At 34.7% G+C, this 17,762-nt stretch overlaps 1 protein-coding gene and 1 long non-coding RNA gene across 5 annotated transcripts in view; both read right to left on the reverse strand.

The window, feature by feature from the left end:
• Window positions 1-234: 234 nt before the first annotated feature.
• On the reverse strand, window positions 235-5,191 carry LOC127878952 (uncharacterized). Its single transcript, XR_008048860.1, has 2 exons — window positions 1,442-5,191; window positions 235-1,396 (listed from the first exon to the last, which is right to left on the reverse strand). It is a non-coding gene; the product is annotated as an uncharacterized LOC127878952 (long non-coding RNA).
• A 473-nt stretch (window positions 5,192-5,664) lies between these two features.
• LOC127876986 (uncharacterized) overlaps window positions 5,665-17,762 on the reverse strand; it is a 106,075-nt gene continuing 93,977 nt past the window's right edge. For 3 of the 4 annotated variants that reach the window (XR_008048181.1, XR_008048180.1, XR_008048179.1), the window contains exons 8-11: window positions 13,206-17,256; window positions 9,448-9,537; window positions 8,700-8,858; window positions 5,665-8,000 (exon numbers count right to left, since the gene is read on the reverse strand). Coding sequence is in view for 1 of the 4 variants with exons in the window: in XM_052422552.1 (XP_052278512.1) it covers window positions 8,788-8,858; window positions 9,448-9,537; window positions 13,206-17,256 (4,212 nt within the window). In the remaining 3 variants the exon portion in view is untranslated. Of the gene's footprint in view, window positions 8,859-9,447; window positions 9,538-13,205; window positions 17,257-17,762 lie in introns of all 4 variants that reach the window. The other variant, XM_052422552.1, reaches the window with a different exon arrangement.

Genomic DNA, 17,762 nt, shown 5'->3' on the forward strand with positions numbered 1-17,762 from the left:
TCAACAAGTTGAATGGGAGGGGGGGGGGGGCTGGTGGAAGGACAAATAAAACTAGCTCAGACAATGTGTAAGTAACGTTACACTATTGCTTTTTAAATATCAATGAACACTATTGACACACAAACAAATTATGACAGTATATTGCGATGAAAAATCTTCTGGCCCTTATGGAGAAGCATTTATAAATTATCAGATGATATCAGATGACATTCTTCATACATAAATAACAACCAATTCTTTGAAACTACATTTAATCTTCTTCTCAAGATAAAGCATTACACTTGAAATAATTTAAACTAGTATTTACATCGTGTTACAAAATAACTATATACATAGCATAATACAAAACAAGAAATGTGTTTATCAGAAACACAATGCCCCCTAATGCACCGCTTTGATTTTTTTTACCTTTGACCTTGAACGATGACCTTGACCTTTCACCACTCAAAATGTGCAGCTCCATGAGATACACATGCATGCCAAATATAAAGTTGCTATCATCAATATTGCAAAAGTTATGACCAAGGTTAGAGTTTTGGGACACATACAATGACAGACAGACACATACAATGACAGACAGACAGACAGGCCAAAAACAGTAAACCCCGGATCATTTGATCCGGGGGAATAAAAATACTGATGGCCATTATGTGTACATATTCTAAAATAAACAAAGTATATAAATTTGGATTACTACTTTAACATAATTGATAAAACAACTTCAATCATAGCAATGTTAAGTGCCATTAGTTTGGAAACAAGAGAGTCGTGATAGCCCTTAGCGCTCACCTTAGTTAACAGACACCAACTGTTGAAGACTTGACTTGATCTAGTTTATGACTCCATTTGACCCAGATTCAAACATGACCTTCATATTTAAACAAACATTTTGGCAAAGTTTCATAAAAATTAAGTAAAAATGTGGCCTCTGCTGTGGTAACAATGTATTTTTTTTAACTTGAACTAGTTTTTGGAAAAACTTGGCCAAAATTTGAACTTGCAATTGATATTTTTTTCAAATACACATTCTGACCACATTTCATCATGATTAAGACAAAAATGTGGCCTCTGTGTGGTTACAATATTTTCCAAGATTTGACCTGGTTACCTAGTTTATGAATACACACAACCAAGATTTACCCTAGATACTGTTATGATAAACACTATTAACACGTTTATCTGAGACTGAGTCATAAATGTGGCCTCAAGAAACGAATAAGGGCTTCTTTTAGACAGGACCTTATTAAATAGTTTCTAGACAGACATGAATAAGATTTAAAAAGCAGTCTAGATATTGTACAAATATACATTATGATCAAGTTTCATCAATATTTAGCCATATGTTAATATATATTATGACCAAGTTTCATCAATATTTAGCCATATGTTAATATACCTTATGACCAAGTTTTAATAAATATTAAGCCATATGTTAATATACATTATGACCAAGTTTCATCAATATTTAGCCATATGTTAATATACATTATGACCAAGTTTCTTAAATATTTAGCCATATGTTAATATACATTATGACCAAGTTTCTTCAATATTTAACCATATGTTAATATACATTATGACCAAGTTTCTTCAATATTTAGCCATATGTTTGGCCTCTAGAGAGGTAACACGGTTTTTCTTAGGATTGATCTGATGAACTCATGTTTTGAGGTACATCACTTACATTACAACTTTGCTTAGAGCGTGTCCATTTATATATTTTAACCAAGTTTCATCAAGGTTTACTCTTAAATTTGCGCTCTAGAGGGGTAACAAGTTTAAAAAAAAAATATAATACTTGAACCTGCTGACCTGGTTCTTAGATGCATGTGACCCAAATTCGAACCCAGCCTAGATACTTTCTAGATAAAACATTGTGACCAAGTTTCATTAAGATTTGATGAACAAATGTGGCCTCTAAATTTTCAGCGAGTTAAAAGTTGACAAAGCACACTACAAGCAGTACAATGCTGGACATAGGGCGATAGCAATAGCTCACATTAAGTATCTCTTATTCTACAATAAGTAGACAATAACATGAAAAGTCTGTTTCTATTGCATGTAAGAAGTTCCATCTAGAATTAGAATTTACACACTTACTTGTTCAAATGTATCAACAGTACAAAGAAAATATTCCCAGCCATTATTTTAGCATTTCCGTTAGTGTGAAATTTGTTATTTTCAGCTGTCAATCCTTTATCATGGATTGTTTAAATTCAATGTCCATTAGGAGCAATATTCAATTTGGCATTTATTAATGAAAGTGACATCTTTGGATATACATAAACAATATGGAATATTAACAGATGAAGTATGCAAATTGACATTGCAATATGAAATGAATACAAACATTGAACCAATAATATGTATCATATATATTAAAATTACATATGCATATGCAAAATTGTCCAATAATATCAATGCGCATTGCAGTGTGGTAGGCATGACATGGAAAATTGATAAAACACGTGCATAGAAAGGTGGTATTCCAAATTTCATAAAATACATCTTTTAACAAACTGAAAAACAAAAGCACTCTAAAACTTTGCAAAATTGTTTTTGGATTGTTCAAATACTGAACAAGATTTATAAGCCATTTCCAAATAGTACATACACAACCAATACGTCTCTTAAACACATATACTTGGACAAATGTTTTATAAAACAGTATGCGTAAATTAATACAAAAATATAAAAATATTATCTAACAGCAGTTTGCTTCTTGCATAAACCAGTCAAATGACTTGTATACAAAACATGTTCATATAAACACAAACATATGCATAGTTTTACATACATGTCCAATATAAACATTCAGACTAAAATTTACTGTATTAAGGTCAAACATGCAACATTTACAGATTTTATAAGTTGTTTTTAAAGATATTACCTTGTGACCTAGACTTTGACCAAACTTGACCCCAAAAAACAAGTCCTAAATTTAAGAAAATTCAACAAAAAGCGTGACATTGATGATTAAACTGTGTTCTTCTTAAAATTGATCAAAAGTATTTGCTTTAGTATTTGTCCGCACACTATGTTATTAATAGGGTAAATAACAGCTCTTAATATTAAATTCGACAAGATGTACAAGCTGTCAAAATTGACATATGTACTGATATACTGCACCAATATTGAGCGCTGTGTAAGCATATGTAGGGATATAATTGTATTGTAAGCAATCATGGCTTTTGATATAACCTTGACAAAATATGCTTGATATATCAACATACTTTTCAGCATTTTTTTGTTTTTGTCAAGTTGAAACACTGTACATAAGCATTGATAATTATTGATATACATAAACAAAATGCTGAATTTTAGTCAATTTTTTTTTCAAAAAAAGGAAAAGAAAACCAAAATGTCTTCTTCCGACAACATGATAAATGTTTAGGCCTCAAAAATAAACTGTCAGAACCAGACACATATATCAATACAGAGAGAGGATACAAAAACTACAATAACTAACACTAAACAGTTTAATTACTATATCCTGGTTTTTACAAAACAAAAATTTGTCATTTTTATTAACAAAAATAAAAACTAAACATAAGGGAATAACAAGAGATGTGTTTGTCAGAAACACAATGCCCCCTTCTGCGCCGCTTTGAAGTCATATATTTGACCTTTGACAATGAAGGATAACATTGACCTTTCACCACTCACAATGTGCAGCTCCATGAGATATACATGCATGCCAAATATCAAGTTGCTATCTTCAATATTGCAAAAGTTATGATCAATGTGAAAGTTTTCGGACGGACGGACAGACTGACAGACCAACTGACGGACAGTTAAAACAAGAAACAGTCGGAGACGGGTGATGCTCCCAAAGGTTTCTTTTGTCACAATATTGCACTATATATTCAGATAAACATCTTGAGGGCACAGTAGTTGGGGGGACAATATTTTTTTTTTATATTAAATTTCAAAGGGCCATAACTCTGTGAAAAATCATCCGACCATAACCCGCTGATAATATGCACATTTCCACTTTGGTATTGAAGCTTCCCATAAAGTTTCATTGAATTCCGGTCATTAGTTGCTGAGAATTGCCCGAACAAGAATTGCACTACATGTACAGTTAATGGTAAATTTCAAAGGGCCATAACTCTGTGAAAATCATCCGACCAGAACCCGCTGATAATATGCACATCTCCTCTTGGTAGTGAAGCTTCCCATAAAGTTTCATTGAATTTCGGTCATTAGTTGGTGAGAAATAGCGGCGACAAGAATTGCACTATATGTACATTTAATGGAAAATTTCAAAGGGCCAAAACTCTGTGAAAAATCATCCAACCAGAAACCGCTGATAATATGCACATCTCCTCTTGGTAGTGAAGCTTTCCATAAAGTTTCATTGAATTACGGCCATTAGTTGCTGAGAAATAGCCCGGACCAAAATTGTGCACGGACGGGCACACGCACTGACACATGGAAGGACGGACAGACGAAGCGGCGCCTATATGCTCCCCTCAAAATTTTTTGGGGTTGCATAAAACTATATGCCGCCCTTCAGGGGCATAAAAAACAGGCATAAAACATCAACAATATGTTCTTCGTCACTAACAACTCTGACACACACCATCTAAAAAATCCCGTACAATCAGCAATTTAATAATGCCCATGAACTTTGTAATAACTGATCAAGTAAAAATTGACTAGCACTTCAAATACTTATTAACTGCCCAAACACGCATAAAGAAAACAATTAAAATATAAAAATAAACTTACTCTCGATTCTTTTAAAAAAGGGGCACATTCAAATGGTGCCTTAAACAAAAAGGCAAAAGCCCCTATGCCGCTCACCAAACACCTGAAGGAAGTGAAATGTTCAGAAAAGCGTTTGTGATGTTTACAGAACCATTTTTGAATGGGATATCATTAGGAAAAATGTTCTGAAAAAGTTTCATAAGTTTGGGAAACAAAATGTGACTTCAAGGGTGTTCACAAGATTTCACTATAGCCATATAATTGCAATTATCATGCCCCCTGGCCACCATTCTTTTTAAAACATTTTCAAAATCAAAGCATATATAATTATGAACAAGAGCTGTCAGAGGACAGCGCGCTCGACTATTCGAGTGCTTGACAGTATAACGTAAGCCATCATGGGGAAATTGTTCATATTCAATAATTTATTAGACGATCTTTCACAAATAAAAAAAGGCAAAAAAAAAATTTTTTTATGGGGGGGGGATGAGAGGGGGGTATAATGTGGGGTGTGGTAATTTATTAGATGATGTTTATAAAAAAAATTGGGGGGGGGGGGGTAGGGGGGGTGAGAGGGGGGTATAATGTGGGGTGTGGTAAATTAATAGATGAGGTTTAAAAAAAATTGAGGGGGGTGGTGGGGGGTGAGAGGGGGTATAATGTGGGGTGGGGTGATTTATTAGATGATGTTAAAAAAAAAAATTGGGGGGGATGGGGGGTAGGGGGGGTGGGGGGGTGAGAAGGGGGTATAATGTGGGGTGGGGTAATTATAAGATGGTGTTTAGAAAAAAAATTGGGGGTGGGGGGGTAGGGGGGCAAGAGGGGGTATAATGTGGGGTGTGGTAATTTATAAGATGTTTAAATCAAATTGGGGGGGGGGGGGGGGAAGGGATTCTGGGTAGGGGCGTGTGGTATTGTTTGGGTGGAATCCATTGTGGTATTCAGGTGTTGTTTTGTCAAAGTAATAATAAAATGTGATCATAAATAAGTTACGGCAATTTAAGCAAAATATTTAATTATCTAATTAATTTATATATATCAATATATATATATATTTATTGATATTATAGATATAATAATAATAAATATCTAATAAGTGTAAAAGGGACCATAATTATGTCAATGCTTGATACAGTGGTCTGCTCTTGTTTATAGGTTGGGGTCATGTTGGTAAACAAGTATGCAACATATAAAAGCAATATGTCAAAGCATATAGGAAATATTTGGGGTAGTACGCAAACTTTAACATAGATTTATCAATAATATGCATATTCTAAGTATAACAAGATGTGTTTGTGAAACACAATGTCCCCCTATATGACGTTTGACCTTGAAGGATGACCTTGACCCTTCACCACTCAAAATGTGCAGCTCCTTGAGATACACACGCATTTCAAATATAAAATTGCTAGCTTCAATATTGCAGAAGTGACATTACATGAGCAATTTTGACCCATATATTTGACCTTGAAGGATGACCTTGACCTTTCACCACTCAAAATGTGCAGCTCCATGAGATACACATGCATGCCAAATATCAAGTTGCTATCTTCAATATAGCAAAAGTATTCATAAAATAAGCGATTTGGGCCACAAATATTTGACCGCTGACCTTGAAGGATGACCTTGACCTTGACCTTTCACCACTCAAAATGTGCAGCTCCATGAGATACACATGCATGCCAAATATGAAGTTGCTATCTTCAATATTGCAAAAGTATTCATAAAATGAGCGATTTTGGCCACATATATTTGACCTCTTACCTTGAAGGATGACCTTGGCCTTGACCTTTCACCACTCAAAATGTGCAGCTTCATGAGATACACATGCATGCCATATATGAAGTTGCTATCTTCAATATAGCAAAAGTTATTGCAAAATGTTAAAGTTGGCGCAAACCAACCAACAGACCAACCAACCAACAGACCAACCAACAGACAGGGCAAAAACAATATGTCCCCCACTACTATAGTGGGGGACTTAAAAAGGGCAATAAATTATAACAAAATGCTTGATAGAGTTGTCTGCTCTTGTTTATTAGGTTGGGGTGATGTTGGTTAACAAGTATGCAAAATATAAAAGCAATATGTCAAGGGAAAATGAAAATAAATGGGGTAGTACGCAAACTTTAACATTTGCTGCATATTCTAAGTGGAAAAGGGGCCATAATTATGACAAAATGCTTGATAGAGTTGTCTGCTCTTGTTTATAGGTTGGGGTCATTTTGGTTAACAAGTAGGCAAAATATGAAAGCAATATGTCAAGGGACAAAGAAAATATTTGGGGTAGTACGAAAACTTTAACATTTGCACGCAGACGCCAGGATGAGTAGGATAGCACCACTATATATATTTCATATATAATAGTCGAGCTAAAAATGACCAGAGCAAATTTCATTATGATCAGACAAATAACAAGATTTCTAGAGCGTTGTTTTAAAGATTACACCAAACAGCAATAAACGGAAAACTTTCCTGCAAACTGCCAACCATGATTTTCAAGCAACAGGACCATTTAAGAACTTGGCTAAGAAATCATTTAGAACAAATGATAATTGGAAAGAAAATATGACTTGTAGAATGACTACAGGGTTTCATTATTGCCGAATAAAGTAAATTGCCCCACCCGCTAGTGGCCATGTTTTTGAATGGACTAGAACCATTTTTGAACAGAGACAAGCAACAACTAGATCAAAATAATGCTCCGAGCAAGTGGTATGATTAATGGCAAAAAATGCTATGTCTAGAGAGTTCACATTGTTTAAATATAGAAATAAAATGAACACTGCCTAACAACCTGGCCCTTCTTTTTTTCACACACCAGAATATTTTTTGCACTCAGCTAAGATAACTCTAGAAAAAACATACTGCACAGTTTTTGCAATCATTGTAAAAGCTTTTTGCTTAGTTTTACCAATCAACACATTTTTTTTTACACCACACAACCCAATATCCAATGATGCTGAGATTTAATGGGGACAAATGTTCTTACAAAGTTCATGAATATCTGGCAAAAAAATTTGCCTTAAGAATGTTCACAACGTTAATGTTTCATAACAGATGACTCACAAAGGATGACAAACAAAAGGTGATAACAAAAGCTCACCATGAGCACATAATGCTCTTATGAGCTAAAAATACATAATACTGTACAACAGATTTAAGTTCAAAAGCAATTTTCCAAGAATAAAAATTGCAAGGCAGAAACATTTATGAGTAACTTTCAGTTATTATCATTTCCTTTCAATCTTTCACATCCCCTTCATTTCAGGAACATATTGATACAGGCCTCAGGGGTGTCAATTGTCCCAAATTTGAAATCCGGAAAATTAAGCCGAGAGTCTGAGGCCGTAGGATAAAGGGAAGAGAGGCCCCCCCCACCGAGCCCTAGCTTATTGTTCTTTTCTTATAGTCTTTCTAGGTGCAATTTCTGGTGAGTACAATGCGAAATATTATAAACCAAACCATCCGTAACACCGCATGTGTATTTGTCATTCTAAACAAATGATATTAAGAACTTCAAAATTAAATTAAAATCGACAAACCATACCGTATCCGAAAACGACTGTCCGAAAACATGTCCCGATACATCATTTGCAAATGAAATAAATATGCATATCGTTTGACTGCAGAAAATGTAAACCAGTAACCAGTAACCTAGCAAATACGCAGTCAATAAATAATTTGATTAACATATTGTTTTAAAATGATATTGCAGTGCTTTACTTTGTAAGTTACTGCTCATGTCAGTGCCAGCCGCTTACCAATCAAAAATCAATAAATAAAATCGGTACCAAGCGCAAATGTCCGGAATGCCGACGATGCTATAACAATATTCGTTTTGAAATGATCCCGCACTAAAAGAATTTTGTCCCTACCCCCACCCCCCTTAAACAAACTCATCGGATTTACATTCACCTCAAAATCAACCCTGGACGGCTCAAATCCGGATTTCCGGAATAATCCGGAAAATTGACACCCCTGAGGCCTATATGCATTTAGTTGAAACTAAATGTGTCATATGATCGTTGATATGCCCAAGCCCGACATTCCAGAATATATATGGTCGCCGTTCTAGGTGAAGACTTTGGTAGGTAGGAGTCCTGACTTCTCTAAAAGCTGAGCAGTCTCTGCTGAAATCATACCTGAAACAAACACATAAAAGACACATAGGTTTTAAAAGTAACATGATGATTATAAAACATTAAGATGATGAATATGCGTGTGTATTTTTTTCTAACCGTCATGTTGCTATCTTTCTATAGACAGGAAATTAACAATAGCACTGCTGTAGCAAACTGACTACCTGTACAGTGATCTGACAAAAAAATACTGCTGAAGTGCAAACAAAGCAGTCTAAAGGACAGCTATATCCCTCGCTAAATTTTTTATTATCTTGGTGACCTTGATTTTGAGCAAGCATGAATGGCTCACGCCGTTTGCACATCATCCAAATAACCTTAACACTTTGACCAAGTTGAATGAATATTTGTCGAAGAGATTTTGGAGAAATGGAAATATGAAGCGAACATGAAAATGTAGGCTCAAACTTCTATGACCAAGTATGACTGACTAATGCCTTTAAAACATTGAATCAATGCTCTTACGTTTTGAAGCAAGTTCTATACAAATATTTCACATTGTGCTAAGATAAGCTGAAAATGTGTTAATTGGTCTATTGGACTCCTTACACAGATACATGATATACATAAATGGGTGTACATGTACAAGTACCTCTGTCAGCAAAGAGATCAGCTGTCATGGTATTCTCCAAAATCACAGCAGTCCAGTGTCTCATCGGCCTCGAAAAGTGTGTAGCCTCTTCTTCAAAACGACAGATCAAACCGTTGATAAAATAAGTATATGCATACAGTCATAACAAAACATGTTAACAATAGGTAAGTTCTATCAAACAAGAGAGCCAAGATGGCCCTAGTTCGCACACCTGAGAGGAGTCGGTTCATTTAATCTTTACCAAATGTCAAACATGACCTAGATATTGTCCAGACAAACATCCTGGTCAAGTTTCATCATAATTGAACCAAAACTCTGGCGTATGGAGTTTTTTTTTTTTGTGACCTATATTTTGAGTTGACCCCCCTTACCAAACATCAAATTTTGCTTACAAAAATAAATATTTTGACCAAGATTCCTTAACTCTGAAACAAAATTGTGACCTCTAGAGTGTTTACAAGGATTTTGTATATTATACTGTTAAACCATTAAATTTCGTGTGGTACGAATTTTGGTAGATTTCGTTGGTCTGTTGAACCACGAATTCAAGTACCAACGATAATAAATACATTTTTAATCCGAAATCGGTCATTTCCAAATGTCATTTGTACTTTTCAAGCACAGTATTTAAACTGAACATCAACGATTGTTCTCTTTTACGTGACGTCGTCAAATTCATAGTTTTCAGATTTATCACATATGTCAATTAGTGCCGATTAAAGTTAAAAGAAATTTAACGGTTTTCACACGTGTATTTTGAGGACCTTATTACTCAATTGTTACTACATTTTGTATTAGGGGACTGCTTGTGCTGAGAATTGCAAATATTGTCAAAACATTGATGGAAATTAGCGAGCAGGGACCCACATGTGCGCCGCTTTATTGCTCTTATCGAAAATTATCAGCAACACTTTCATGCTTCAGCGCACATTAACCTCAAGTCTTGCTGTCAACACAGATAGCAGATTATGCTTCGTTATTACTCTGGTTGTTTTAATAAAAGTTTAATTATTATGACGGTCAGTCATACCGGAAAATTTGAAATGCATGAAATTACGTATATATATATATATAAACAAATTAGTTGTTTTTTATTTGAAATCCATGAAATTACGTGTCAACGAATTAGTTGTTTTTTATTAAACCACGAAATTTTATACCAACGAATTTATATAATTATGTTTACAGTAATGAAAATTTGGACAATTTAAGGGCAATACTTATGGCATTAATTATGTGATTTTGCTCATTATCAAACTTGACTGAGATCTTTCAGCAACTTTCATAAAGAATGCTTGAGAAGTGTGAATGCTAGAGTGTTTATGAACCAAATGTGGACGAAAGGACGGCGGACAAAGACCAATTAAAAAACCTCACCTGAGCAATCAGGTGAGTTAAAAAGTGTGTTTCACCGATCTGAGCCATTTTCCAACTTGTCCGAAAAATCAATAAAACCAATGTATTGACTAAGTTTCACGATGATTAGGCAAAAAATGAGACTTCTATAGTGTTCGATCACAAGGTTTCTCTCTAGTCACATAAAGAAAACTGCCCCCCCTGGCGGCCATGTTTTTTGACCTATCGGGACCATTTGCAAACTCATCTGAGATATATATAAAACCAATCATTTCACCAAGTTTTATGATGATTGGGCAAAAAATGTGACTTCTAGAGTGTTCACAAGCTTTGTTTACCATATAAATATAAGAAAACTGCCCCCGCTCCCCCGGCAACTGAACGGAACCATTTTTAACTCAACTCTCGTATCAAGGAAACAAATGTTCTGACCAAATTTCATGAAAATTGGGCCAAAAATGTGACTTCTAGAGTGTTCACATGTTTTCACTATATACATACAGAGAAAAATGCCCCGCCCACTGGCGGCCATGTTTTTCACCAATCTATACCTAATCTATACCATTTTCAAACTTGTCCGAGATATCAATAAAACCAATGTTTTGGGCAAAAATTGTGACTTCTAGTGTGTTTACAAGGTTTCTCTAGAGCCAAATAAGGAAAACTGCCCCACCCACTGGCGGCTATGTTTTTCAACGGACCAGAACCACTTTTGAATTCAACCAACATATCATTCAGGGCTCGACACTTAACGGTGGTCCGTTGACCCGGGGTCAGTAAAAAATAGGGAGGACCAGTGAAACTAGAAATTGGTTGATCCGTCGGACCAGTTAAAAATCCTGGCCAGCTTATTGTGAAATACTGTTGGAAAGCAGTTTTAATCAATATAACAACTTTATATGTTCATAATAAACTGATAATTTCATCATTATTTTATGGGCCGACTCGAGACCGGGATAAAAATAGCAACATATTGGAAATTCCAACTTTTCTAGATGCCCGGATAACAAAAACCTGTTGTTGGATCAAAAAATCGATTTGCGTTCCACAAATGTCTCTGGACTTTGCAGTGATCGATACACAAATTAACATAACATTCAAAGCATTTGGATCGAGAAATGAACAAAATGGTATTTATTATTTTGAAAAAGCAGCAATAATCAGCATTTTATCGATCTTAGTACCATCAGAAGATACTTTATTTACCGTGCGAATTTACACTGGAGGGCGCCAAATAATGTTTTGATATTGCCGGAGAGTAAACGTGCGTATTTTTAAGATTACAAGTTATCGCAATGTGGAATTTCTTTCCGGGGTTGGTTGAACCTCCGCCTAAAAAACCTAAAACTAATGAAGAGAAGCTTGAAATTTAGGTAAAATAACATACAAAAATTGTCGGACCACTTTATATCTTGCAGGACCAGTAATATCTGAAAGCTGGTGGTCCTTTGGGATAGTAGGTACAAAAGTTAGTGTCAAGCCCTGTCATTAAGACAAACATTTTGACAAAGTTACATGAAGATTGGGAATGAAATGTGACTTCTACAGTGTTTACAAGGTTTATCTTTTTTTTGACCTAGTGACCTAGTTTTAGACCCAACATGACCCAGTTTCCAGCTCCATCGAGATATTATTGGGACAAATCTTCTAACCAAGTTTCATGAAGATCGAACAAAAAATGTGGCCTCTAGAGTGTTTACAAGGTATCTCTATAGCAAAATAAGGAAAACTGCCCCGCCCACTGGCAGCCATGTTTTTCAACAGACCAGAACCACTTTTGAACTCAACCAACATATCATTAAGACAAATATTTGGACAAAGTTACATGAAGATTGGGCATAAAATGTGACTTCTACAGTGTTTACAAGTTTTTTCTTTTATTGACCTAGTGACCTAGTTTTTGACCCAGCATGACCCAGTTTCAAACTCGACCGATATTTCATTGGGACGAAGCTTCTGACCAAGTTTCATGAAGATCGGACAATAAATGTGGCTTCTAGATTGTTTATGAACAAATGTGGACGAACGGACAAAGACCGGTCACAAAAGCTCACCTGAGCATTCAGGTGAGCTAAAAAGTAAAGTAAGTTTTCATTACACGTATGGCTTTTCTATTTTTCTCTACTTTTTAAGTGTGAATATGCTATGCAGCAAATCTTGCTTTTAATGTTTAAATTCTGGCTGGTTTATTTATAAATTGTATGAAGTTAATGAAATCCTGAAACTTTGCAATATCAAACAAATCCAAAATAGCCGACAGTGTTCTTAAAATACAGATAGCAAACAGCAAATCATTTTGAAATTGGTGAAGAATACATTATCCTTAAATTTGTATAGTTCAACAGATATATTGTTTAAAAACAAAATTTAACAAATCAGAGTGGAAAAGCAAATATACTCACTATACACAGACTCTAATTCATCTCCACTTGCACGATTTGCTTCTTGGATCAGTTTGTCAAGTTGTGCTTGTGCAGAATCAAGTTTGGCTATAGCATCAAGTCGGAACACAGTCTTTCCATTCTCCTTTTCCAAACTGAGATCTAGCCTTTTATATGACATTAGGTCATCATCTGTGTCATCACTGGCATCATGAATTAGACATGAGGAAACCTCTGTGTTTTTGGGGGGTTCTGTTGGCATAAACATATCACTTCCATCATTTATGTTCCCAATGGTAAAACCATTTTTTATGAGTTTTTCAACTTCAAGTGTGTCATGTTTTTTTGAACACAGTGGTGATATATCTGTTCTTTGTATATAATCAGATATTTCATCAGTTGCTATTGAAATGCTCATATGATTGTCTTGTTCATTTTCCACCTCACTGTCACTAACATTTTCCAGTTCAGGCAGGTACATGTAGTAATCTGCATAATTTAAACTTTTAACATTACACTTGTCTTTTTTTTCTTCTATCACCACCTTTTCATTAAACACTTTTCCATGCGAAGCACCCTGTAGGTAATCTTGCTTATCACAATCAATGTTGTCTTCACAACCTTCAGAATCTGACATTTCGGTACCATCTAATTTCCTGCTATTGATTTCAGATTTATTTTTGCCAGCATTATTAAGCGTCATTGCATTTGAGTCATGAGTTTTCTTTCCAAAGCACACAAAACGTTCCGATGAGTTTAACTCTTTATTGGCATTAACATGCTTAATTAAAAGTGTATCATCTGCATATCTGATACAATGCTCCATATCTAAACCTAAACCCTTAAGTGCTAACTTACGAAGACTGTCAAAGTTTTTTTCCAAATGTACATGACAAGTGGTGCTTTCAATCTGGTCTGTACTATCAGCATTTTCTTCCATCAAGTCTGCACTTTCAATAACTTCTACATTTTGATTGACATCTTGATTTTCAGTTACCTCATATATTCTCCTTTCAACATCTGGATCTTTCACTTTTTCATGAGAAACACATGATATGTTCATTGTATCTTCAATATAGGTATCAATTCTGCTTTTAACATCTGGATCTTTCACTTTTTCATGAGAAACACATGATATGTTCATTGTATCTTCAATATTGGTATCCATTAAAACAATCTCCTCTTCGCCACTAGTATAACAATAATCATTTCTGATGGAGTCTGTATTCTCTGGATTCACTTCAAAAGCATTTTCTTTCTTCACATGTGATTTCTTGTCAGCATTTGCAACACGAATCAAATCCTGAAGTTGTCTCTGAGCAAAAGCTATGAAATTAGAGGGCAATCTAGGAACAGTTTTCAGCTTATTTTGTTTCTTTCCATCAACCGTATCATCTTTGTTAACATAAGCTGTTGATGGAATTGCATCAACAATATCAACTTTGTTAACATAAGCTGTTGATGAAATTGAATCAACAGTATCATCTTTGTGAACATAAGCTGTTGATGAAATTGAATCAACAATATCAACTTTGTTAACATAAGCTGTTGATGGACTTGTATGAACAGTATCATCTTTGTAAACATAAGCTGTTGTTGGACTTGTATCAACTGTATCATTTGTGTGACCCAAAGCTGTTGATGGACTTGTATCAACTGTATCATCTGTGTGACCCAAAGCTGTTGATGGCATTGCATCAACTGTATCATCTTTGTGACCCAAAGCTGTTGATGGACTTGTATCAACTGTATCATCTGTGTGACCCAAAGCTGTTGATGGACTTGCATCAACTGTATCATCTTTGTGAATATATGCTGTTGATGGAATTTCATCAGACTCCATAACTACTTGGCACACTTCTTCTGTTTTAGCCTTATCTGCTTTCTTCACAGGTGAATTAACAACATCGGGCATATCACAGGGTAAAGATTGTAGTATCATATCCTCATTGATCTGTTGTTGACAGCCTTCAGTATGGATGTCATCTTCTACTATTATTACATTGTCACTTTGAAAATCATATATGTTTTTATTTTCTGTTTGGACATTCAAAGGACCCTGTCTATCATCTTCTGTTGAAGCTGTTACAGCTTTCTTCTTGCCGTTATCATTTTGTGTTATAGTTACAAAGTTTCTTGTTTCATCTTCTTCCAATGAGATTAAATAAAATTCTTGGTTTTGCTTCTCAATGCTTTCTTTCAAAATTGCATCCTTCTTTAATTCTTCATTATTAATTTGTTTTTCCATGACCCCTTCATCATTTTCTATTATAATAACAGCCTTTTCTGTTTGCCTTTCTTCCAGTGGGATCAAATAGACTTCTTGAGCTTGCTTCTCAATGGTTTCTTTTGAAACTGCATCATTATTGAATTCCTTATTATTGACATGTTTTGCAGTATCTGAACAGTTTGTTGACTGTACTGTGCTCTGAATTCCTGGTTTAATTACTTGTTTTTCATTGGTTGTAGACTCAGTAATGTTGCTTACGTACGCAACTGAACTATCCATTGATTGGGATTTCATATTTGATTGTTTTTCAAATTCGCCAAGTCTGTTACCAGCTTCACCATCTACATAGGGAATAGTTGTGTCACTTTTGTATCCATCTTCCTCATCAGAACACAGGTCAATCACCTCCTGTCCCTTGTGCATTTCAAGAGACTTAAAAATATTTCTCTCTGGAGTTTTAATTTCAGTTTTAAGTCCTGTCTGCAATTTCTGATTTCCAGATTGTTCTTTTGTTGCTTGTTTCTTTGACCCCAACCATGGCAATACACAGCCATCTCCACAGTATTTTTTATCACACACATAGTGAAAAAGCCTATTTGCATCTTCTTCACAAATAACTGAAAATGTTTTTGGCACTGTTTTTATCACTTTGCGCTCTTTCAGATTTTTCACAACAGTTTCATAAAATGTTTCCTCCAGATTTAAGTCTGGTATTTTCAACTCTTTGTTCTTTAGAATCAAAATATTCTGAATTTTGATGTTTTTGTTAGGTTCTTCTATTCGAAAGCATCTTCTTAGTATTTCGGACATAATGAAAAATTTTCCACTTGGAGAAATAAGTTTTGTTACCACTTTTTGATGAAATCTAACCCAAGTCATTTTGTGTGTGGCAGAAATATTTACAACTTTTGTGCCAATACAACCATAAATGTCATTGCTTGGTTTAACTCTAACTGCGCTATTTTTAATTTTTTCCTTCACTACAGCCTTGGAATCTCTTTGCATATTTGTGTCAATGGAGGATATAGATGATTCCTTCCTTTTCAGCTCTGTACTACCAATTTGTTCCTTGTGTAATTCATTCAGACAGGAATTTCCTTCCTTAACATCAACTACTGACTTGATTCCTTCTTTTTCATTAACAGTGCATAGTGTGGAAACCTCATTTACTGCACTTGTTTGTTTCCCAGCTGTTCCTTCTACAGAATGATCTTGTTCTAGAGATGTTAAATTCTTTTCTTTATCTGATGACACAAGATTTGTTGCAAAAGCGACCTGTTGAGTCTCAATATCTGATATTATAATATTCTCACATGTCTTTGTTTCATCTGTCACTATTTCGCCAGTATTAGTTTGTCCAGCCTTTTGAGCATTCTGCAAAGCTTTGTGATTTGCAACTCCCTGTTCCTGAACATTCTTTTCCTTATTTACCATATTTTCTAGCTTAGGAATGCAAACACGTACGACTTTTTCTGGACAAGCTTTTTTGGCTAACTGCAAATCACTTGCTGAACACATATCCTCAGCTAACAGTTTTCTTTTTAGGCTTGGTTGTTTGTCGGACTTTTCTGACAAACTGAAGCACTCTGCATGCAACGACTCCGAAACATTGTTATTTGCTTCAGAATTTGCATCATGAACATTAGCATTTTTATCTTTAGCTAAAACAGGCGTTTCAAGGTTTGATTGGCCTATTGAAGTTCCACTTGTACTACTTTCAGTTACCCTTAATTCATTTCTTTGTCTTACAGGCAATTCCTCTACATGGTCTTTATTGGCATCAATTCCTTTATTTTCTGATTGCACTTTCTTTGCATACTTTATGACATATTCCAGCATCACCTTAAAGAAAACATGAACTGTTATAACTATCATGCATTAATACTAAAACATGGAAATATAAAAACAATATCTGACAAAAATGCATATAAATCAATCAATGAATATAAAGTGATATTAAAATGTCGATACCAAAGATATTTTCGAGTACTATGTAATTCGGTAGATCTTAAAACATTTAATAATCATGAATTCTCTTCTGTAAAGAAAAAAAACTTCAAAATATTATGAGTTGAGACAGTTAACAAAGGTTACAAAACATCAAAAAATGATACAAATGTCAACAAATCTCCATGTGTAATGATTAGTTAACTTTTTTCTTCATATGCCAGATATATTTTTAATATTGACAATACTAGTATCTAATTTTCAGTCATTAGACTAGTTAAATGCAAAGCAAGTCATTGGGACTACTCATGCAACAAATACATTGACAGCATAAAGGGCATATCAGCCTTGTACATATATTCTGATGCAGCCTTTTAACTTTCAAGAATCAATTTATTTTA

This window comes from Dreissena polymorpha, chromosome 4, assembly GCF_020536995.1.
Source record: "Dreissena polymorpha isolate Duluth1 chromosome 4, UMN_Dpol_1.0, whole genome shotgun sequence".
Lineage (NCBI taxonomy): Eukaryota > Metazoa > Mollusca > Bivalvia > Myida > Dreissenidae > Dreissena > Dreissena polymorpha.